The following is a 23,567-nucleotide window of genomic DNA, read 5'->3' as shown; positions in this document are numbered from 1 at the left end:
CTGGTGATACAGCCAACTAAATGCTGGGTTGCTAACTTCAAGCCTGCAGTTCAATCCCATAATCCACTCCATGGGAGAAAGATGAGGCTGTTTGCTCCTATAAATATTCACAGTCTCTGAAACCCTAAAATCAGTTCTACTCTGCTCTATAGGGTTATTGTGCATCAAAATTTATTCAATGGCACTGGATAAGAACCCCTTCCTTAACAGACCATTCTCATTAGTTGCTTTTGTCCCTGTCAACCCCTGCAGGTCCCTAGGTCAAATTGAATCCATTCTGTTGACATATCATTTTATTGCCATTCTTGTGCTTCTACCACATATTCTCCCCACTGTGACACACCTGGTCATGGCCTCATCTATAACCTACCTTCTGCTTCAAATCACGTACTATGGGCATGGATTAGGTTTGCACTCTCTGTGTATCTATATTGTTCACCCTTGCCCCACCCACCAACAGCTTTATTGGAACATAATTCACATGTTTTACAATTGAACAGTTCAGTCGTTCGATCACATCAAGAGGAGTTGTATAATCATCACATCTATCTTAGGGTCCACCCCCCCAACCCCAGCCCAACATGGCCACATTGCCTTCCAAATGAGCTATGCAATCACTCAATTCTAGTGCTCCCACCCCAATCCCGCCCTCAAGGTTCACGCCTGAAGCCACCCTTCCCTTCCCATCACCCATCACCCACCCCTGTGTTCCCTACAACACCTTGTAACAGTTATTATCATCCAACATCCATTCCTCCTGTACTTCATAGTTGGAGGCCAACAGAAAACAGTGTAAGAGAAATCACACTAAGGTCGTAAGGATAAGATCATATTAGTATAAAGGCAAAAATACAAATGATGTGTAAGACGGAGAAGACCCCCCTTCAACATCCAAAAGCAAGGTAAGAGAGTTCTGTCATGGGACATCCGACAGATACTTGCACACAGTACTAATTCAGGTATCTCTAGGGAGGACAATTGTCTCTGTATTCTTGACTCACATTACACAGCTTCTGATTTCCTGCTATTTGCATGCAGTCTGATTCCTCAGTAGTTCATATGGACTAGATGTTCCCCTGACTTAGTGGCTGAGAAAATATGAGAGGAAAGGCCCAGAGCCCTCAGGTCTGAAGGATGCACTTCTGGTCTCATTTAAAATGGGACAGAGATGAATACTTGGCACAATAGGACAGGCTCACTTCTATAGGATCAGAATTCCAGAGAGTAAGCTGATTCTCAAGTGATAGTGGACATTGTTTTTATTGTTGTCTTTTATTACTGTGTATCATATTTGGATGATAGAAGCTGTGATGTGTGCAAATATTATGCATTCAATGGAAGAATCCATCTATTTTGGTGATTTTTACAGCTTCCTTGTTAACTTTAATCCATATTACTAGTCTAGTGTTAAAGAAAAAAAAAGTAGAGCTATTAATTGGCGTTAGCTTGAGGAGAAATTGAACTCAGCAGAATCAGTTATACAATTTCCCCTCCTCCTTCATCACATCTCTAATATGATATGGGTCACTGCGGATGCCAGCAATGACCTCATGTGGAAGACCGCAGATACATTTTCATAATCTGTCTAGGGAGAGACTCAGAAACAGGTTTGCTCTAGGGGACACAATGACATAAGTTGGATTTTTCTACAAAAGGTCGAGGGAGGAAGGTGTAAGTTTCTTCCTGATGCAAAGAGGAAACTGGTCAGGAGCCTTAGATGGAAGAGGATTGCAGTCCTCAAATTAAAAATAGTGTTAATTACTTGAAAAATAAATCCAGTGGAGAATGGTTATTTGTGGAAAGCTAGCTTAAAGTCCTTAGGGAAAAAAAGAAGTGTTTTATTGCTTTTTCTAAGGTCTTTGTTTTCTTTGCTCTCTATTTGATAGTTTGTTTATAAACTCAACATTATTAAATGGATAATTTCATGTATTTGTAAAGTGTGGAGTTTTTAATATAATCTCAGAGACTTAGAAGAACAAAGTAAGAAAGGATTCTCAAAGCAGTCTTGAACAACAAATAATCACCAGTATAACCAGTATTAACCATTGTGGATCATGTTTAATTTTCAAAAAATGAAAATGTAACTTCCATTAAAAATGCACTTTGGGTTCTAACTGAAGGTCTAAAGCCTCTATCTCTCCCATTGGTGAGGCTCCCTGATAGCACAGGATTAGCCAAGGCAAATGGCAAGGGCTTCAGTGATTTATTCCTATCTCTACTGCTCACTTTCATTCCCCCTCCACAGAGCCTAGACATTGGAAGAGCATTGTCCCAGTGAATTTGTAGAGTCACATCCTCCCTTACATGTACTGACTCTTTGCTCATTCAGTGTGCACACCTATGGACACTGAATTTGCTTATAGTTGCATAGGAAAAATGATGAATTCTTTAAAGGCTGATGTAAATCATCACTGCAAGTAAATAATTTCCCTAATTATTTTCTGATTTAAAGGCTGAAAGACTTTATTATTTCTATATTATAATTAGTAGTAGAAGTCCTTTCACGCGGCACAGTAATTGACAGAAAAACATAACTTTATGGAAAGTGGGATTAATAAGTTCCTTTTTGTCTGGTTGAAATCTGTAAACAGTGACACTCCATCAGTTTAGGAATGGAGAGACAATTAGATGAAGCTTTTATAATTTTTCTGTGTCTTTATGCAGAAGAAAATAAGCCATAATATAACAATAATAGCCTCTAAAAGCCTTTATAAATTTTTTATTGCCTCCAAACCACATTATTGAAGACTACATTTATATTAGTTGATTATAAATCTGTGTTATAAGGAAATTTGGACCCTATGTATTATGAAATTTATATTTGATGATGCTGTAAGTTAATTTTTAAATATACCATTTTTCATATATGTATACATATGATAATTTTGAACTCATAAAAAAATCATTATTTTGGATCAATTATTGAATTTGAGGAGAAAGAGGAAAACCAAATATGCAAGTCTAACTCTCCATCATGTTTCCATAGATTTCCTTTTGTAATTATAGTTATATGATTTTTGTTAAATACTTTAAATCAGCTACATTATATCTAAATGCCAACTCTGCAGTTAAGTATTTCAATTTACTCTTTGAAGTCTGTGTTTCCTATGGCAGAGATATTAGTCTTTGGATAGTGTTCAACACACTATGGTAGAGCCATTGTCAGAAGCATAAACAAAGAGCCTTAGGCGACCCTTTGTTCCAGCTTACCCGAGGTCACCAGAAGTGGGGACTACCTCTATGCCTCCTAAGACAACAGCAACAAATATGAGCTAGGAATTGTCCACATATTTTAAATGCTCACCGTCAACTGGTAAAGTAACTGCTAATATTGTCCATTCATTTAAATGTCCATGTCCACTTGTGTCTTAAACAATTTACTTATGTAACTTGCAGCATATTTCTAAAAAGCAGAAGCATTATCTCTTAAACTCAAATTTGCTTGTCTGTAAAGTCCAGAAGCTTAAATATTTTCCCTCGTTGTTAAGTAAGTGTGTGACTGGAAGAATACCCTTTCTAATAATCGCTAAAACTGAAAGAATTAACTATTTATGCACTAGGACATAGGACTTGTATAAAATATGCATATCTCCCTCTTTTTCTCAGTTCCCCCTGCCATGGACTTGATTCTGACTCATAACACTCATAATCAGAAAACTGCCCCTGTGGCTTCCGGAGACTGTAACTCTTTCTGAGAGTAGAAAGCCTGATAGTTCTTCTACGGAGTTGCTGGTGGTTTCAAACTGCTGAGCTTGGATTTAGCAACCCAACATACTACCAGGCTCCTGCATCTATTCTCTAGAAGGAAATGTTCTGAGGATACAAACTTTTGACTATTCATTCATTCATTTCGATTCTACTTGTGAATCATCTTCTATATTTCAAAAGTACATGAATTTCTTGGGCTACAGTGATGAGCATACTCCTGAGTAGCCTTCAAAGAATGTAGAGGCCAGTGTATCAAGGAGAGAGGTGAACAGTGTGATTAAAGGTGTGCTAATTCTGAGCCTAGCTTGTCCTATGAGATACAAAAGTACCTACTAACCAAGTTTGGGAGGGATAGGAGGTGACCTCAGAGCTAATATACTAAAAGGGGCAAATGGAAAGCCTTACGGTCAGAAAAGAGCACAATGCAAGGTCAAGAGTTCGTTATGGTAGACTTTTTTGACTGAGTAAAGCTGAAAAATAAATGTGAAAGGGGAAAGGTGGTATAATCGAAGGCTGAAGAAATAGTGAAAGACAGAGTGGGAATCCCATGTCTTGCCAACGTGCTTAGGAAAAGAGAAAATGTAGTTAAGTGGTTGTAATCAAGGGAATTCAGGTTTTTTCTGCAAAAGATGAAGTGTGAGAAAATTGGGAGAGGCTAATGATCAGAGTGAGGAGACTGGTTAGAAAGAGGACTGTGAAAAAAACCCAGGAGAGAAGGTCTTACAGCTGGAACTAAAATAACAGCAACAGGAATTGAAAGAAGAAGGTGGCTATTGATCTTATTTTGCAACAGAATTGATTTGATGTGGGATGTGAAAGAGAGAAGAAAATATTAAATGCTGCTGCCATTTAATGGGCAGGCTCAAAAAGGAGACATTTTCTGCTCTTATTGCAACACCTGAAACAGAGTGTGGAATGTGGTCAAAACTCAAGAAATGTCGTATCCCCCGGAACCATTGGTCCCATTGTTTTCATCTCTGAATTGTTTATTCCTGCCTGTCTTACCTAGATGGACATTCAGATACACTAATAGGCGCAAAAAAACACAAACAAACAAACAGGCAAAGCCAAACAAAACAACAAAGAAAGTCAAGACCAACAAAACAATAACAACAACCAAAAGCAAAACAACAACAACAACAAAAAGAAAGCCACTGACAACAAATGGGAAAGCCTATAAATAGTTCAAGGTCAGTTTGTTGGCCTTTACTAGTGTCTCACAGTCAAGTCTGATGGCTGCCACACTCTGTCTCCAAAGTCTATTTTTAAGGGTTCATGAAGGAGGGCAGGCAGGGGGAGGAAGGGGTAGAAATGGGGAGCTGGTATCAGGGGCTCAAGTGGGGAGAGAATGCTTTGAAAACTATGATGGCTGCATATGTGCAAATGTGCTTGACACAATGGACGAATGTATGGATTGTGATAAGAGATATAAGAGCCCCCAATAAAAGTATTTAATAAAAAAAGAAATATGGACACATCTTTAAAAAAATAAAGAAATGCTTGTCAACTCTAAGTGAATTCTTTTATGGAAGTCCTTGGATTGTTTTCATTTTGGACATGTTGAATTTGAGATGTTTTTGGAATCTACAGAGAGATGACCAATAAGAAGAACAATGTGGTGCTTAGTAAAGATATCTGATTAAAAGTTCTGGATTTGAGAGTCAATGGCTCAGAGAAAGAAGGTGAACCCTAAGAAAACCTCTACCGAGGTAGAGAACACTGAGAATACATTTGATGAAGCATATAAAGTCCTTGAGATTCTGTAAACTTTGAAGACTAGATTCAGGAAAATGAGCATTTTGGACGAAAGGGGGCTTGGGGATGACATGAGTTTAACTGAGAGTCCCCTATAAGAACTTTGCATATTCTGATGACCTGTTGATTCCAGTTTCAGAGGGCACAAGAACTGCTGAAAAAGCAAAAGAGGTGACGAGGTGAAGAAAGGAAAAAAGCAATGGCACTTTGAATAAGTTTGGGAATCTCACACAAGAGAGGTTTGGTAGGCAGGAAAGATGTGGACATGAGGCACATTGAGCTCTAAAGATGGGAGAAACTTGAGAAGGAAAATCACTCATGGAAAGGAGCAAGTAGAGAAGATCCAAGTAACTGCCCACGAGTCGATTGTGACTCATCGCGCGACTCTGTAAGACCGACTAGAACTGCCCTGTGCACATGTATGATTGCAGAGAGCCTCAGCTTTCTCCTGTGGAGCTGCTGGGGATCGCAAACTGCTGACTTGGCAGTTAGTAGCCCACCCCCTTACTAACTTAGTTCCCCTCTAGCTGGTCTCCTTTCCTGGAGGAATTTGTGACTTGGGCTCTTGCTCCAATCCTTTCTTCTCCTCTAGGACCTCAGCCCACCAATTGGGCCCTCTTATCTACCTACCTAGAGGGAGAGATGCCGTAGAAAAGCGGGAAAGAAGGCCAGTTATAGATGACCTGAGTTACTAAAGGGGAAAGAAAGACATCGACGGAATTCCTGTTGGTAGATCCTATTTCCTTTGAACACTAAAGGATTGAAAATGTTCGAAAAATGGGTGGTTTTTTCTGCGATTGAGATGGTTTAGGAAAATACAGACGCTTAGAAATAACTGACTCGAAGACTAGAGAAACACAGCCAGGTGATTGAGGAATCTGTGTCTCTAAGAAGGGACAGCTTGTGCTCTTCACAGTAAGTAGCCTAGAATGATGATTTCCTTTTGCTTGCAGTCCACAGAGACAGTTGGAAGTAAGAATATGGTTATAGATGAGAGTTCTTTATAGCTTGTTATGAGGATTTATTGAATGGTATAAGGAGAGATTAGAACAGGGGGCTGGCCATGGAGCAATGAATGTTATTGATATGTTTTGTTAAATGTGGCTATTTTAAAATTGAATTATTTTATCTTTCTTTCCTTGTACAGAATTTACAGAATATTTATGATGTCCTCAAGTGGGTCTTCACCATCTTTCCTCAATTCTGTCTGGGCCGAGGACTGATAGAGCTATGTTATAATCAGATCAAATATGACCTGACCCACAATTTTGGCATTGATTCCTATGTGAGTCCCTTTGAGATGAATTTCCTGGGCTGGATCTTTGTGGAGTTGACCTTCCAGGGCACAGCGCTTCTCCTTCTGAGGCTTCTGTTGCACTGGGATCATCTGCAGCAGTCAAGGTACGTCCTTCCTTCCGGCCCCATCAGTACGTGGTGTAGATTCTCCAGGACAAAGGGAGGCGGGGCAGATATTCCCATGGAAAGTGCGTGAAGAGAAGGAATGTCAGATCATTTTCTAATGAGTTTATATTATATGTTTTCCTTTGTTATTGGTGCCAATCACCAGCACTAAGAAGGAGCATGTCAAAAGACAAAGTACCACCCTATGAAAATCTCTTTCCAACGATTTAATTCTATGAATGCATTTCCTATTTTGAAATTCCTCAATTGCTCTATTATAATCAATGCCTTAAATTTTTTTTTTTTTGGCTTTTGGGTTGTTCTTTTACCTTTTTTTTTTTGTAGCTAAAGGTATTAATTCCTAGAAGCAGGTAGGTGCTAGAATGCAGTGCAGGTAAGCACATGAACTTTGCAGGTACTATTGTTTCTGTTGCTGCTGAGGATAAAATTAGCAGCACAATACATGTGTATTTATAATATTGTATACATATGGTTTATGTAGATATATATCTATCTGTATTTTATTTCTATATATCTCACTGATAGTCTAAGGTACCTCGCAAGAGTGTCTAAACTATTGTGAGATCAGATATATGAAAGATAGTGCTGAAGGGTCTACAATGGTGTACCTCCCCATCCATGACCTATGTGCCCTTGATCCACTGGCCTAGTCTTTCCAAGTGGTGCATGTTTCCTGCCAAATTCTCCTTATGAGAGGAATCTTTCATGCTGAAATTGCTAACTAGTACCATGCCACTGGAAATATTATTGAACTTATAAATATAACTTATTAAAATAGCATGCTGACATCATTATAGATTTTTCACCCCTTTGTATCTTCTTGGCCTATTTCTTATGTATCCTCTTTTCATTTGCTCAAAGAGGCAACTGTTCTGAATATAATTCAAAATATCTTGAATTGGCCATGATAACTCTAAAATACATTGCTTTCCAATATCTGACTGAATTTGGGATCCAATTAGGAGTGTCTTTTTTCTCTGATGGGTTTCTGCCTTATGTAGGTTCCTACTTTCATAGGTTAAACTGCATTTTTCACAGACACCAATTAAAATTATATTCTGAGTAGTTGAATCATAGAAGAGAATATAAACCCCCTACCCTGCAGATCCCTTGCCTGCTTCTGACTAACGCAATCTATCCATGAGCAGTACATGATAAGGACAAAAGGTGTGGGTCCTCTGAGACTACTGTGTTGATGCACTTCCCAAACACACCACCACAACAGTGGTCCTGCAGACCCTTCTGTTGGCCTTTGCTTTTCTGCTGAGGAATCTATATCTCCTTTAGAACCTGAGCACTGCCTGTGCTACAGAGAGATGGACAGGCTTCTGGGATTTCTTGAGTCCTCTCTCCTTTCTGGAGTTGGCATTTGCTCTTTGGATCTGAGGCTTCAGTCAGTTCAGGACAGTCAAATGGGCCCAGGATGGCATTTCTTTTCTGGTGTTAAGTATGCTAGAGAACTGGGAAGTTCCACTATAATTAGAGATCATCTATATTTAAAAAAAAATTAAATATAGATATCATTGTATTATGACTGCCAACTGGAAGAGGGGCCCATGTATGAGTGCTGTTTGATAAATATATATTTTTTATTGTGTATTATTGTGAGGAGACCAGCTTGTAAACCGAGACAAGGGTCTTCCACCCATTAGAGTGTCTTTGGACCCCACCTTAGATCCATAGGAGCACATGGTCTGGAGGTGGAAACTATGCTGTCTTGATACAACTCCCTGTTTGATGCTAACGAGGACAGAGGAGAACCACAGCTGGGGGAGAGTGCAGGAGATGGAAGCAAGAGAAAGGAATAGAGTTGGGTTGGGATAAAAGACCTCTGGAAGACCAAGGCAGCGTAAAGATTAGGAAATGCACCTTCTTTTTTTTTTTTTATTTTAGGGATTTAAAAAAAATCAATTTATTTGGGCTCATACAATTCATCACAATACATAGATCAATTGTGTAAAGCACATCTATACATTTGTTGCCCTCATCATTCCCAAAATTCGCTTGCCTCTTGGGTTCCCAGAATCAGCTCATTTTCCTTTTTTCCCCTCCCCCTCTCTTTCTCCTCCCCCCTCCCCCATGCACCCTTGATAATTTATAAATTATTATTATATCTTATATTACACTGCCCGGCGTCTCCCTTCACCTACTCCTCTGTTGCCCATCCTACAGAGAGGAGGTTATATGTAGCTCCCTGTGATCAATTCCCCCTTTCTACAACCCCTTTCCTTCCTGGTATCGCCACTGTCACCCCTGGTCCTGAGGGGTTCATCCGTCCTAGATTCCCTGCGTTTCCAATTCCCATCTGTACCGCTGTGCATCATCTGGTCTAACCAGGTCTGCAAGGCAGAATTGGGGTCCTGGTAGTTGGGGGGAGGAAGCATTTAAGAACTAGAGGAAGGTTGTGGGTTTCATTATTGCTATACTGAACCCTAAGTGACTCATCTCCCCACTACCCTTATGTCCAGTTTTCTAGAGATGGGCATTGGGTCCCCATCACGCGCCACCCTCGTTGACGAGGATATGATTTTTCTCCCCGCCTTTGGTGTTTGAAGCCTGGTCCCTTTGGCCCTTCATGATCACACATGTTGGTGTGCTGCTTCCATGTGGGCTTTGTTGCTTCTGGAATAGATGGCTGCTTGTTTACTTTCAAGCCTTTAAGTCCCCAGATGCTATAGGTCTCGATAGCCGGGCACCATCAGCCTTCTTCACCACACTTACTTATGCACACATTCCTCTTCAGTGTTTATGTGGGGAAGGTGGTCACACAATGATGGTTTTTGTTCTTCGATGTCTGCTGCCTGTTCCCTTCAACACCTTGTGTTTGCACAGGCTCATGTGCTTCTTCTAGGATTAGTGAAACAAATTACATGTTTCCCAGATGTATATACCTGTTCTTAGGGAGAACTAGCATTTCATTCAAAATAAAACATTTTCTTCTGGGGGAAAATTAAAAGAAAGAAAGAAAAGTACTTTTTAAAAAAATTTAATAACAAGTACAAGCCTTGTTTTTATTTATTTAAACATTTTATTGAGGGCTCTTTCAGCTCTGATAAAAATCCATTCATCAGTTATAACAAGGACATTTGTACACATGTTGCCATCATTATTTTCTAGACGTTAATTTTCTTTTTATTCTTTCTGTGTTTTATTATTTATTTTCTACTTATTTCTATCTTTAAATCATTTTATAAGGGGCTCATACAACTCTTTATCACAATCCATACACACATCAATTGTGTCAAGTACAGTTGTACATTCATTGCCCTCATCATTCTCAAAACATTTGCTCTCCATGTAAGCCCCTGTAAGCATGTAAGCCCCATGTAAGCATCAGCTTCTCATTTTCCCCCTCCCTCCCGAAAAAAAAATTACTTTTAACTGGAAGAAAACAGATGGGTCTGGTATGGAATTAACAACCCCCCCACACACACGTTTTATGGTTGTCTCTGAAATGGCATTCCTGCAGGAAAGTGCACTTTCAAAATTGCACATACCCTTGTAACTTTCAAATAAAAAAATTGAAAGTTGCCAACCCCTTGAAATTCTCTGCATAGAACTTTGCGAGTCAATAACCACTCTAAAGCTAACCCTGATTTTTAATTTTTGTATCCATTGATTTATTGTTTAATATTTTGAGGGTTATGTAGTTGGAATTATGTAATATACATTTCTATGTGTTTAGTTATGGTTTCTATCATCTGTGTTGTTTGTGGAATAAATTATATACATGTTAAATGACTAAGGGTACTTGGAACTAGAATTAGGTATTATATTTTAGTTTGTTCTGAAATAGTTTATGATTTTGAGAATCTGAAAAAATAGTATACTGCATTCCTATGGACCTTTCAATTATTTCCCTCAATGATAATATGATGACATATAACCATAATACATTATGAAAACCAGGGAACTGCTGTTAATATGATGCTAACTCACTGATCTGTATTATTTTAATCATTAAAATGTTGACAATTTAAAGGGGAAATTGAACATTTATTTGCAAGTTAAAATGTAGCAGATTGAAAATAATATAGAGAACTCAAGATGAATCTTTTACTCATCAGACAAGCACAAGGAAGGTTTAAAAAGTTAATGAAAAAATAGAATTACAAGCTAAATGTTTTTTTCCATGAACTTTGTAAAATCCTCTTGTGCTATTGAATTCAATGTTTGACACACTAGACAATGTGCTTCCCATACGATGCTTATATACATTTCAATATATGTTGCATAGCTATAAAAAATTGAGTACTTTCATATGCAATCTGTAAGAATCCTTATTAGGCAGTTCTATTGTGTCATACAATATTACTTAACTGGAATTGAATGAATAATATGGCATATGACAGTATATTTAATCAACTCTATTAAATGACAGTTATTCTTCTAAAAGTACTTAGACAAGTCCATTCCCTATGATAATTTTGTGATAGCCTTCTCTGACAGTATGACTTTATTATTCTATATTGAAAAGTAGGTCTAGTTTAGTGGTGATACATTTTAGTTTCTTACTGGAACATATACAAAGGGTAACCCTCCCCCGCCCCCCGAAAATAAAACAAAACAAATTAAGTTATGTATTTAATTTTATTATTAAATAACCTTATGAACTTCAAAATACTCTCCATTACACTTAATACATTTGTCAAATCTGCAATTCCATTCTTGGAAACATTTTTCAAACTTATCTGTTTGGGTGACTGACAAGCACCTCCCTCATGTTTTTTCTTAACCTTTTCTCCATCATCAAATTGCTGTTTTTCATGTCCCTCTGCATTTGCAGAAACCGAAAGAAATTGCACAGAGTGAGGTCAGGGGAATAAGGTGTGTGGGGCAACAGAGGCATGCTGGCTTTTTGCCAAAAATTGGTGTCCTGAGATGGCTGCATGAGCAGGTGAATTGTCATGGTGGCAAAACTAGTCTCCTATTTGCCACAAACCAGGACTTTTTTGTCACACAGTTGCACAATCTTCTCAGAATCTCTAAAAAGAAAGCTTGATCAACAGTCTGACCTGGTGGAATGAACTCCAAATGCACTAGCCCCCTCACATCAAACAACCAAATGAGCATTATCTTGATCTTTGACTTCATTTGAGCTTTTTATGAGTGAGGTGACGTTGGCGTCTCCACTGGCTTGATTAATGTTTGCTTTCTGACTTGTAAGAATATGAACAGCACCATGTCTCACCACCAGTAATGACCTTGGGAAAAAAGTTTGGGTCACTTTGGAGCTGTTCTTTCAAAGCATGGCTTGTTTCCACTTGACACTTTTTTTACCGGTCAGTCAGAACCCAGGCACAAATTTTGCAGTGACCCTTCGCATTCCCAAATCTTCCATTAAAAGTCACTGAACTAAGCTCCAGGATAGTCCAGCTAACTTCCCCATCTCTTCAATGGTCCATGGTTGGTCTTCGAGAACAAGTTCACAAATTTTGTTGACATCTTCATCTGTTCGGGGAGAATGAGGTTTGTCATTAATCGACATTTCCCCTCTTTTGAAATGAGAAAACCACTCACACAATTGAGTTTTTCCCATAGCACTGTCCTTGTAAGCTGTGTTCAACATCACCACAGTTTCTGCGGCATATTTCCTGAACAGGAAACAGAATTTCACAGCTACACACTGTTCTCTTAAATCAATGAAAAATGAGGTTCGAGGGAAGCTGCTTTTACAACACATTCACAGTGACCGGAGAGAACGTTCCCGAGTGACACCACTGGGTGCACTTGCTGCTCAGCTAGCAGGACAGTTAGTACTATGAAAGCTGCACCCAGCAGAGCTTTATTCCATCTTTTGGTGTGTGTGTGTTGGGGGGGGGGCACCCCCTTGTATGTTTCTTCAGATTAGAGGGTGAAAAATGACTATTTCTGACAATCAATAATCAGATGGAAGGCGTAGAATGATATCGCAGATGTCTGGAGCCCTGGGTCTTGAGAGTTGTTTCCACCCAGTGGGTCTGTAGAAGACAGGCCTGGCAGCCTGTTTCCAGAGAGATTTGTGGAGAAAAGCCTATGGATCATTTTTATGAACCAGCAACAGTAGTTTTTGTTTGTTTTGCTATGTTCTGAAAACCGTTTTTGGTGTCTGGGGTGATTTCTCTATTTTGCTTTTCTAGATTGCTGACATCTTGCTCTGTGTAGATGATTCCAGTATCATCTCTCACAAGTGCATGAACTCTTTTGGTATCTTTCCAGGAGCCACTCTGCTCTGACTGGCACCATCAAAGCTTCCAAGGATGTGGATGTAGAAAAGGAGCAAATGAGGGTGTTTGCAGGAAGAACTGGTGGAGACGTTCTTGTGTTGTACAACCTTAGTAAAAGTTACCGAAGTTTTTTCAAGAAGACCACCGCTGTGCAAGACATTAGTTTGGGCATACCAAGAGGAGAGGTATCGAATTTCTACTCTACCTTTTCATATAGCAAGCCTGTGTGATTCTAATGGTAAATTATTTTCATGATATCTGAAATAAGAACTATGATGTCTTCTAATTTCAAGAACTATTGTAAAATGAGTAGGAGGAGATGTGTAGAATACCTGAGAGTTACCTTTCTTGATGCCTGAAGACTTCACTGAATGATAGCATTTTCTTTTCATTTTATTATATAATTTAATTTTTGTGTGAATCCAAGTTAAAATCATTTTTTGAGTTGTGAAATGACTTTTTCTTTAGTGAAACTATTTTGTGAATCCAGTTAATGAAGGGAAGGACTTCGGCTCTTATTTGGACTTCACTATTGTTCAGTAATCTAGTAGACCCATCTAGGAAAATGCTACTCTAGCAAAGTAAAGAAAACTCTAATACCATAACAATAGCTCATACTTAAAAAAATTAATGTGGCATTAATATGAGAATAAATATCTGATAATAATGTAAATAAGTAATATTGCTCTTTATTTGTGCCTAGTGTATAAAGGGAAATAAGTTACAAAAGTGATTAGCCTCAATTAACTGTTTAAAATAAAAGAGCACCTTACTTTTATATTGTCTCAAGCTCCTCAGAAATTCAAAGTGGGTTATATTATTTAATGATTAGCATCTCTGGCCTTCTTTTGAATTTAGAGTAGATGTTTCAGATATGAGTGTATTAACCTGGGAGAAGTCAAGCAATCCGTCACAAAAACTTAGCTTATACAGTTGATTCCAGGCATAGCGAAGCTCTAGGACAGAAGTAGAATTGCTCCAGACAGTTTTGAGGCTATAAATCTTTATAGGTGTACAGCGCTTCATCTTGCTCCCACAAAGCACTGGGTGGGTTCTGATCATCTTTGGGTTAGCAGTCTAACACGATGTCTCCAGTTCTCCTTCATAAAAATTTAAAGGCATATAAACTGAAATGGTTCCTTGGAAACTTTCAGTTACATGGAATATCTTTCATATGAAAATTCCCAAGTTTTCTCCTTCTCTTTAGCTAAAAACTACCATGGAGAAGTCATCAAAAAAGTAAATTGGTCTATAAAACAAAATATAATTCAATAAGACATCTAAAACTGGATTGCTAGACTTAACATAGTAGAAAACAACAACAAAAATATTTTCTTAACATTTTATTCTACTAAAAGTCAATACCTAGATTCTAAGACCAGCGTTAAGTTGCTTGGGATTGATTGCTTGACTCCTCCCAGGTCAATACACTCATATCTGAAACATCTACTCTAAATTCAAAAGAAGGCCAGAGATGCTAATCATTAAATGATATAACCCACTTTGAATTTCTGATTTTTTTTTAAGTGGTCAGTAGACCAACTAAGTTTGGAAATCTATGGCTTTCTAAAGGAGCTCTGGTGGCATAATAGGCTACACTTTGGGCTGCTTACCTCAAGGTCAAGGTTTCAAACCACCAAACACTACAAGAGAAAGATGAGACTTCCCTTCAACCTCAAAATCCCTTGGAAAAGTTCTACTCTTCCTACAAGGCCATTGTGTGTTAACCAACTTGATAGCAATGAGGTTGGTTTTCATCCATTTCTCTAACTAGCTATCATCTGTCTATCTATGAGTCTATGTATCCCTATATGTATATACAGGGAGCATCCTGTGTACATGTGTATGGTGTGGATATGCTCACTGTAATACTCCTATGAGGGAAAGTTAGAAACTATTGCTACAAAATCAGAGAAACTCTTATTAAGCACAAATATTAGAATGTGAAGCAATTGCTTTCTGGCATATGCTCATCTAGGTCTATAGGCGACTGACGCCCATGCTTCCATCTCTCTGATCCTTCCCTGAGGACTTCTGTCCTTTTATACTATGGCAAGACCACACTTTGGGCATCTTTAAGGGACACGAATTTTGTTCTTTTTAAATGGTCTTTGAGGTTTGGGAACAAACAAAAAATGTCGAGAAGGGCGAGATCAAGTTTGTACACGTATCATGGTAAGATTTTCCAGTGAAATTATCTGACAACAATTGCTGCGCTTGAGGAGTGAGTCGGTGCACTGTCTTTTGATGGGAAAAAAAATTCTATTTGCAACTTTTCTGGCATTTTCTCACCAATTTAGTTTTTAATTTTCTTAAAACGTTTTCATACTAAGCCCTGGTGATCACCATGTGCTCGTCAAGAAAATATACCAGCATTACCCCTTTGGAAACCTCGAACCTGCTGCTGTAACCTTCCGTGCAGGCTTCTCTGCCTTGCATTTAATTGGTCTACAAGGTCTCCTCAAAAGTCACAGTTTTAATTGGACCTTGTTTTCCTAAGCATATTGGTAAATCCAAACATTTCTACAGTTAAAAATTTCCCCATAAAATTCTGTTCAATAGCTCCAACTTTTAAAAATCATTTTATTGGGGGCTCGTACAACTCTTAGCATAATCCATACATGCATCCATTACGTCAAGCATATTTGTACATTTGTTGCCATCATCATTCTCAAAAAATTTGTTTTCTACTTGAGCCCTTGATATCAGCTCCTCATTTCCCCCCTCCCTCCCCACTTCCCTCTCCCTCATGAACCCTTGATAATTTATAAATTATTATTATTTTGTCATATCTTACACTGTCCAACGTCTCCCTTTACCCACTTTTCTGTTGTCCATCCCCCAGGGAGGAGGTTACATGTAGATCCTTGTAATCGGTTCCCCCTTTCTACCCCACCCTCTCTCCGCCCTCCCAGTATCACCACCCTCACTACTGGTGCTGAAGGGATTATCCTGGACCTTGTTTTCTGAAGCATATTGGTAAATCCAAACATTTTCCACAGTTGAAATTTCTCCATAACGTTCTGTTCAATAGCTCCAATCTGTTTTATAAGACCAATGGAAAGATCAACTCTGAGCCAGCTGATCTTTAGGCATCCTAACAAAACAGACAAAAACTGGTAGAAATAGTCTGCACTCATGCACTAATCACACGGACATGCTTATACAAGTTTTGTTTTGAAGAAACCTGTGTATGTATGAACTAGAACTCTAGTAACAATGCTTCTTACCCTCTTACAAGGGGAGAATGGAAAATGGAACATTCTAGGAAGCTCTTTTAAAATCTATATGGGCATGGTTGATCTCAGCATATTTGGGAGTAGTTTGTATTTATTTCTCATCTTAGACAGCAATGTCTATAAAGTCATACTGAAATGCTTATATCATGAAATGGTACAATCATTTTGAAATCATTCTTGAATGTTTAATATAGGTGTAGTAATTTCAAAATCACCAAAACAAACCTGAAATATCAATTCCTAGTTAGGTGGAAATGAACGCTAATTCATCTCCAATCTTAATGTTATTGTTCAACTTGTGTTTCCTTTCAGTGTTTTGGGCTTCTAGGAGTGAATGGAGCTGGAAAGACCACTACATTCAAAATGTTGACTGGTGACGTCACTCCAACATCAGGACATGCTTTCATCAGGACTCCCATGGGGTAAGACCCAATTGTTTTCAGTGTTTTTGCTACCTAAAGAGATAATAACCAAGCCCAGAATCCTCTAAGCTTTTCCTTTGTCCTGTGGACTAAAGTCTAAGAATGCCATTTTCACACAGATTTGTTGTCCAATTATTAGTGCTCAGAAGCAGTAAAAGAGCTTCCAAATAGGCATTGATTTTTTAATCATTAGTCTGACTTCTTTTATGTTCGCTCCCTTTTTAAACTGTTCTCTTGTTAACTGCCTTTATCTGATTATACTTTATCTGTTTTACATATTTTACTTGTCTCCAACTGTTTCTTGAATTTTAACTTTTAAAAATGGTTTATATAACCCGAAACAGCAGCATTTTGTCTTTCTAAATCTTGTTTAAGAAAGTCTTCTCTTTCTAAGTTACAAAGTTATTCTCCAATTAAAAAAAAAAATTTATTCCCTAATTTTTATTTTAAGGCATTTTTTTTCACCTTCAAAAGTTCATGTGGCAAATGTATTTGAATATCAAAATGCTTATATCATAAAATGATGTAATAATTTTGTGTAGCAGAAATACAATTTGATTTTTTTATCCATAATTCTACTTTTCTGATAATATGATTTTCTTACTGAAGTATCCTCTGCCTAGAGTGGAAGTGTTTTCCATGCTATATAAAATTCTTATATATGCGCAACACCCTTCCTTCCTTCTCTTATTTTATGATGCCCCTAACAGGTTGTATGGCCTGTGTCTCTTCCTACCGCTTCATTTAAAGAATTGATTGTAGTACGTATGCTCCTTTCTGAATGCAAATTAATTTTAGGATTATTAATGAAATTATATAAAATGTCATAATAAATGAAAGTAAATTGGAAGTCCATCAGAGATTGGTACTATAGTTTGACATTTTATGATTTTCATCATAAATATATATACCATGGTATATATTATAAATGTCACATATATTATGATGTATTACTATTTATTTAGGCAATTTCACAAACATCATCCAATACTATCTCTAATTTTTATAAATCTATTACATATTTCCTTTAACCAGATTATTTTCATTAGGAAATGATTCATCTCTTATTTATTTATTTATTATTATTTATTTAGATGTTCTTATGATCCTTGATATTTTTGCTAGCTTAGCTTGCAAATGAGTTTATGTGCTATTGATCTTTTGGTTTCTTTTCTTTTTTTTTTGCCACCTCTGTGTGGGTGGATTAACCGATAAACAAGGTGAGTGAGGGCTTACTTAGACTAATTAGTTTCTCTGTAAACAACAATTTCATATGTTTTTCACCACATTTGTTATGGAAAACGTGTGAAACTGTTAATTACACTGATTAATAAATAAACACAAACAATTCCATATTTACTTTGCTTACTTGGTACTCTGTCATTGTCAGGATTTACAGATTTGGGGGGGGGGGGATTGCATTCTGTAGAAAGGTCCTGTGGGGTTGAGAGAGGCAGATGTCAGATGTACTTAAAAGCAGAATATTTGAGGTGGTTAAAAAATTAATATTTACCACAGATGAGTAAATAAGCAAAAAAGTAAGCCTATGTTGACCGTGCTAACTGAGTAATCCAACACCGAGTCTGTCTTGCAGGCGTGTGGTTTCTTCCATGATTTGTTTCCTGGATCTCAGTACTAGAACCCGGTCTTTTATGGACAGCTTTGGGGTCTCATCTTGCAGCAATAGAGAGTATGTTGCATTTCTGGTCCTCAATGATTAGTCCAATGAGGACATTTTTTGTTGAAAGCTGCTTTGGAGTCCACACATGGTGTCATCACAGGAGCAAAATGTTGTCTAGTCCTGGGCCATACCCATGTGAAGTTGCAGATAGGGTTATTATGATTCATAGAATTCTCAATGGCTGGTTTGCAGAAGTAGATATCTAGAATTTTCTTTCTAGTGCATCTTACTTTGGAAGCTCTACTGAAATCTATTCAGCATCATAACAACACCCAAACTTCCAGTCAAAGATGAGCAAGGGTAGTGTTTGAAGTGCATTGGCCCTTGGAAGTCCTTTTAATTAGTCTGAACTCTGCTCTAGACCCAGCAGTTGAATTTAATTCTGCTTCTACCTTCATATATGAAATGCTTTTTCTTACCATTTACCTTCCCACTGTCATCAACTCAATTCCAACTCATAGTGGCCCTATAGAACAGTGTAGAACTGTTCCCGTGGATTTTCTGAGACTGTACTTCTTTAATGGGAGTAGAATGCCTAATCTTGTTCCCACTTAATCACCTTATCGGAGGAATTCCTAACTCATTACCTATTTGTATCTAATTATCATACAAGCCAATTAGAGCAATGGTTTTAAAACCTGTTTCTTGCCTTTTATTTTTGTTTCTGTTCTGCAGAACTGATTTTTTTGTGTGGCTATACCTCCCCAATGAAATAATACATTTATCTATTTTTAAAAGTTTATTTCAGTTGCTACTGTGAACCGAGGTGTATTTTATTGTTGTTAGGGGCTCTCAAGTCAGCTGCGTCTCAGAGTGAGCCTGTGTACAGTGAACAAGGCGATGCTCTCAGTCCTGCATATTTCTTGCAATCATTTCTGTGTTTGAAATCATTGTTGCGGTCACTGTGCTAATCTATCTTGTTCAGGTTCTTTCTCATTTTAGGAACCTTTTACTTTACTAAAAAGGATATTCTTCTTTAGGAAATAGTCTTTCCTGATAACACTTTCTAAGGACATGAGCTAAATCTCGCCATCCTTGCTTCTTAGGAACATTCTGACTATATGTCTTCTGTTTGTTCGTCTGGCAATACATGGTAGATGTAATATTCTTCACCAGCACCATAATTAAAAGACATCGATTTTCTTCAGCTATCTGTAGTCACTGTCTACATTTTGCATGAATACGTTCATGTACTGTTATTGAGTTCATACCGACTCATCTCGACATGGTAGAACTGACCCTGTGGGTTTCTGGGACTTGTAACTCTTTACAGGAGTAGAAAGCTCTGCCTTTCTCTTGTGGAGCCACTGGTGGTTTCAAACTGCTGACCTTGCAGTTAGCAGTCCGACTTGTAACTATTATGCCACCAGAGGCCCTGGAAATGCCATGACTTACTTCAGGAGTACCTTAGTTCCCAAAATGACCTGTTGGTTTTTAGCATTTTGGAGATTCCTACCATCATGCGTAGAATCCTTATCCTAGAACCCTTCAGTATTTCAGTTCACAGCAGGACTTTCATTCTTTATGGTATTTCAGCTTAAGAAATTCCAAGTATGTTCATCCATGTGGGTTTTCTAGCTCCAAGTCTTTATAGATTTCATTGTTCTATTTTACTTTGTCTTCTGAGACTGACTCTTGCAATCTTCTGTTTAGGTATTTTACTTTTGGGACTCTACATTCAAAAGCAAGTGTCAGAGTCTCTTCTGGTATCCGTTTTGTTGTGAGTTTGTTATCTTTCCTCTCTGTTTAATGTCTTTGCTTTCGTCATGTGTGATGTCCTTGATGGCATCCCGCGTTTCACCTGATCTTAGATCATTAGTGATTGATACAGGGAATCTATTATTGAGCTGGTCTCTGAATTCAGATAGGTTAGGCCCAAGGTCGTATCTTGACTCTTAATAGACTTGTTTTAATTTTGCTCACCTTCATCTTGAATTTTCACCTGAGTACTTGATAGTTTGCTCTATAGTCAACCCTTATCCTTTGTCAGACTCATGAAATTGAGCTGCTCTTTATCTATTTCCAAAGATCCAGTCAACTTCACTTCTGTCTGTTCCACACACTGAGGCCCACATATAGAGTCATCACAGTGATGTTGCTGTAAGAAACAATGAGTAGCTTGTTGGGCTTGCAAAATTTGATCATGAGATTGCCAGGATTTGTTTCTGTCACCAATGCCATATTCTCAATGCTGAACTTTATTTGTCTCCAATTTTATATTCCGATAATCATTAAGTCAATCAATGGTGATTGAATATTTGATTAATTTCAGCCTGTTAGAAGTGGGCAAAATCTTTATATTTTCATGTTTGCCATTAGCAGTTATTGTGTAAGTTGAATACTGGTCATAATAACTGGTCTTCACTGTAGATGTGCATGCATCACTAACACAGTATTGTACTTCAGGTAGACTATGCCTCTGCCTTTTTGATGATGAATGCTGTGTTATTTTGTCAATTTGTCATTTCTGGTATAGCAGACTGTATGATTGTCTAATTTAAGATGATCAGTACCAGTCCATTTTAGCTCATGGAATACCTATGATAGGAACCGTGGTAGCTCAATGGGTTGTTAGTTTTCTAAGGGTATCGACAATTTTGGATTCCATATAATTTTGAAAACTTACAATTTTTAGTCATTCATAGTCCATGCATTCCACTTTATGATTGCTCGTGAATGTTTGCAATTTCATCTTATATTAAGTCATGTTCCATCAACCAACAACATCCCTAAAGTTTGACTGCATCCACATCATTAAGACTCACTCTGCTTTGCAGAGGAAGTGCTTTGGATCTTCTGGCTTATCTCTGGCCCTCTATCAGATAATGTTCCACTTTTATTCATAAGATTTTCACCAGAAACAGATAGCCTGTCTTAACCTGGGAGACCTGCTAAAATATTGCCATCATGGGTGACCTTGCTGGTATTTGAGATATCACTGGCATAGCTTCCAGTATTACAGCAAAACACAAGCCACCATAATACCACAAAGTGATAGACAAATGGGGCAAAACTATTATCACATTCCCTATGTAGCAATGAATGAAGCAAATAGAAATATGTTAAGTAGTTTTATCTGTTTAGAGAAATATTAAGAAATACTAGTATAAATAACTCATTGAAATTTAAAAAAATATATAATTTTATTTATTTTGATTTTGTTGCTGAGAATATATACCAATTCAACATTTTTTTAAAAGATCATTTTATTGGGGGCTCTTACAGCTCTTATAAGTCCATATATCAATTATATGAGCATATTTGTACATATGTTGCAATCATTATTTTCTAAACGTTTACATTCTAGTTGAGCCCTTGGTATCAGCTCTTCTTTTTACACTCCTCCCCACTTTCCACCCTTGTGATATCTTGGTAAATTATACATTTTTATTATTTTCATATGTTATACCAACCTCTGTTTTTCTTCCCCTCCTCTCTCCCCATCTGACCTGGATTCTGTGTGTCATGACCTCTTATATGTATTCGTATACATGCTCCAGCCTAGCCCACAGTGAAAGGCAGGACTGGGGTCATGATAATAGGGATGGGAGGCCTCAAGGAGCCAGAGGGATATAGTGTGTTTCACTGGTCCTTTACTTCATCCTGGTTGACTCATTCCTTCCTTGAAACTCTTCTGTGAGGGGATGTCCCATGTCTACAGATGGCTTTGGGTCTCTGATTCCATCCCTCAGTTTTCAGCAATATAGTTTGTTTGTTTGTTTGTTTTGGGTCTTCTGATGCCTGTTACCTTATTCTATTGACACCACGTGATCTCACAGGCTGGTGTGCTACTACCTTGTGGGCTTCTTGCTCTCTGCTAGATGGCCACTTATTAATTTCAAGCCTTTAAGACCCTAGATGCTATACCTTTTGACAGCCAGGCAACATCAGCTTTCTTCACCACATTTGTTTGTGCACCCATAAGTATGTGCTACAGAGGCCACCAGTAAACCTACAGGTTGGGGAAAGGGGCTGGCCTGCCACACCCACACAGAAGCAAACCAAGAAGGAAAAAGAGAGAGTGAGGGACTAAACCCCATATCAGCGTACCAAGTCCTCAGGCAGGAAGACATCCCAGCACGGAGCTGCTAGGGCACAGGCAGGACTGCATGGCTGACAACAGCCCCTCCTACTCTGACGTCTATTTGGGGGGCTCCTTAACGGCATGGTGGCTTTGCTTTGTGCCTGGTGCTGATCTGATAAGTTTGCCCCACTGTGGGGTGAGTCAGACCAGACTCACTCCCTGCCATGTGTCTCCAATATTGTCCTCAGTCATGGTATGCTCCAATGAAAGACATGGTATCTGGAGCTGTTGTCAGTGCTACAGTCCTCTCTGTGCCTTAGCAGGCCCCTGCAGGGAAGTCATCCTGAGGGCTTGGAGTGCCAATATGGGGTCTAAGCCCTCACTCTCTCTTTTTCCTTCTTGGTTTGTTTTCATGTCGGTGTGGTTAGCCAGTCCCTCTCCCCAACTTGTAGGTTTACTGTTGTCTTCCTTAGGGCATACTTCTAGGGATGGGGTCAGTTTGATTTTGATTGGGGCCAGCCCTGTAGACATTTCTGTTCATGAGTTACTCCCTGTGGTTACATTACCCTCAAGGTTTGGTTGGGGTCTGCTCTTACTCCCATTTCTGTAGAGACATAAATAATCCCCTAGGTGGATCAGTGCCCAACTCCCCCCAGTGCCATCATCTCCTTTATTTCCCCTCTTTTCTCCCTATCCCCCATCTTTCCCCTTCTTTGTGTTGGACTGACATGTACATCTTTGTGTTTGGTCTGTTCCCCACCTGCTTGCCTGTACCTCAACCCATACAGTGTGAGATAAGTGGCTTTTCTTCAATACCTACTGTGCTGATTATACTTACCTCAGTGAACTCATGTTGTACTTGTCCTTTGGTGATTCCTAACTTCATTTAGCACAATTCCCTCCAACTCTTCCCATGAGACAATGTGCTTCATATGATTATCAGGGCTTTTTAGTGATGCATAGTACTTCATTGGGTCTTTGTGCCAGACTTTTCTGATCCACTCATCTATAGATGGAAATTTAGGTTGTTTCCAATTCTTTGTCCCACAATAAACATTGGAGCACAGATGACTAGTCATGGTCTGTGGTGCACCTTGAGTTTGTTCTTGT

General features: G+C 38.4%; 1 protein-coding gene across 1 annotated transcript in view; it reads left to right on the top strand.

Annotated features, from left to right (window-relative positions):
• ABCA13 (ATP binding cassette subfamily A member 13) overlaps positions 1 to 23,567 on the top strand; it is a 457,705-nt gene that overhangs the window by 365,076 nt on the left and 69,062 nt on the right. The window contains exons 46-48 of the mRNA XM_045286290.1: positions 6,611 to 6,864; positions 13,084 to 13,276; positions 16,643 to 16,752. Coding sequence (XP_045142225.1) covers positions 6,611 to 6,864; positions 13,084 to 13,276; positions 16,643 to 16,752 — 557 coding nt within the window. The remainder of the gene's footprint in view (positions 1 to 6,610; positions 6,865 to 13,083; positions 13,277 to 16,642; positions 16,753 to 23,567) is intronic.

The sequence above is a fragment of the Echinops telfairi genome, unplaced genomic scaffold (genome assembly GCF_000313985.2).
Source record: "Echinops telfairi isolate 266 unplaced genomic scaffold, ASM31398v2 ScPeMD7_7;HRSCAF=31, whole genome shotgun sequence".
NCBI classification, from domain to species: Eukaryota; Metazoa; Chordata; class Mammalia; order Afrosoricida; family Tenrecidae; genus Echinops; species Echinops telfairi.
The sequence above is the reverse complement of the archived record's forward strand: the minus strand, read 5'-3'. Positions and strand labels throughout refer to the sequence as shown.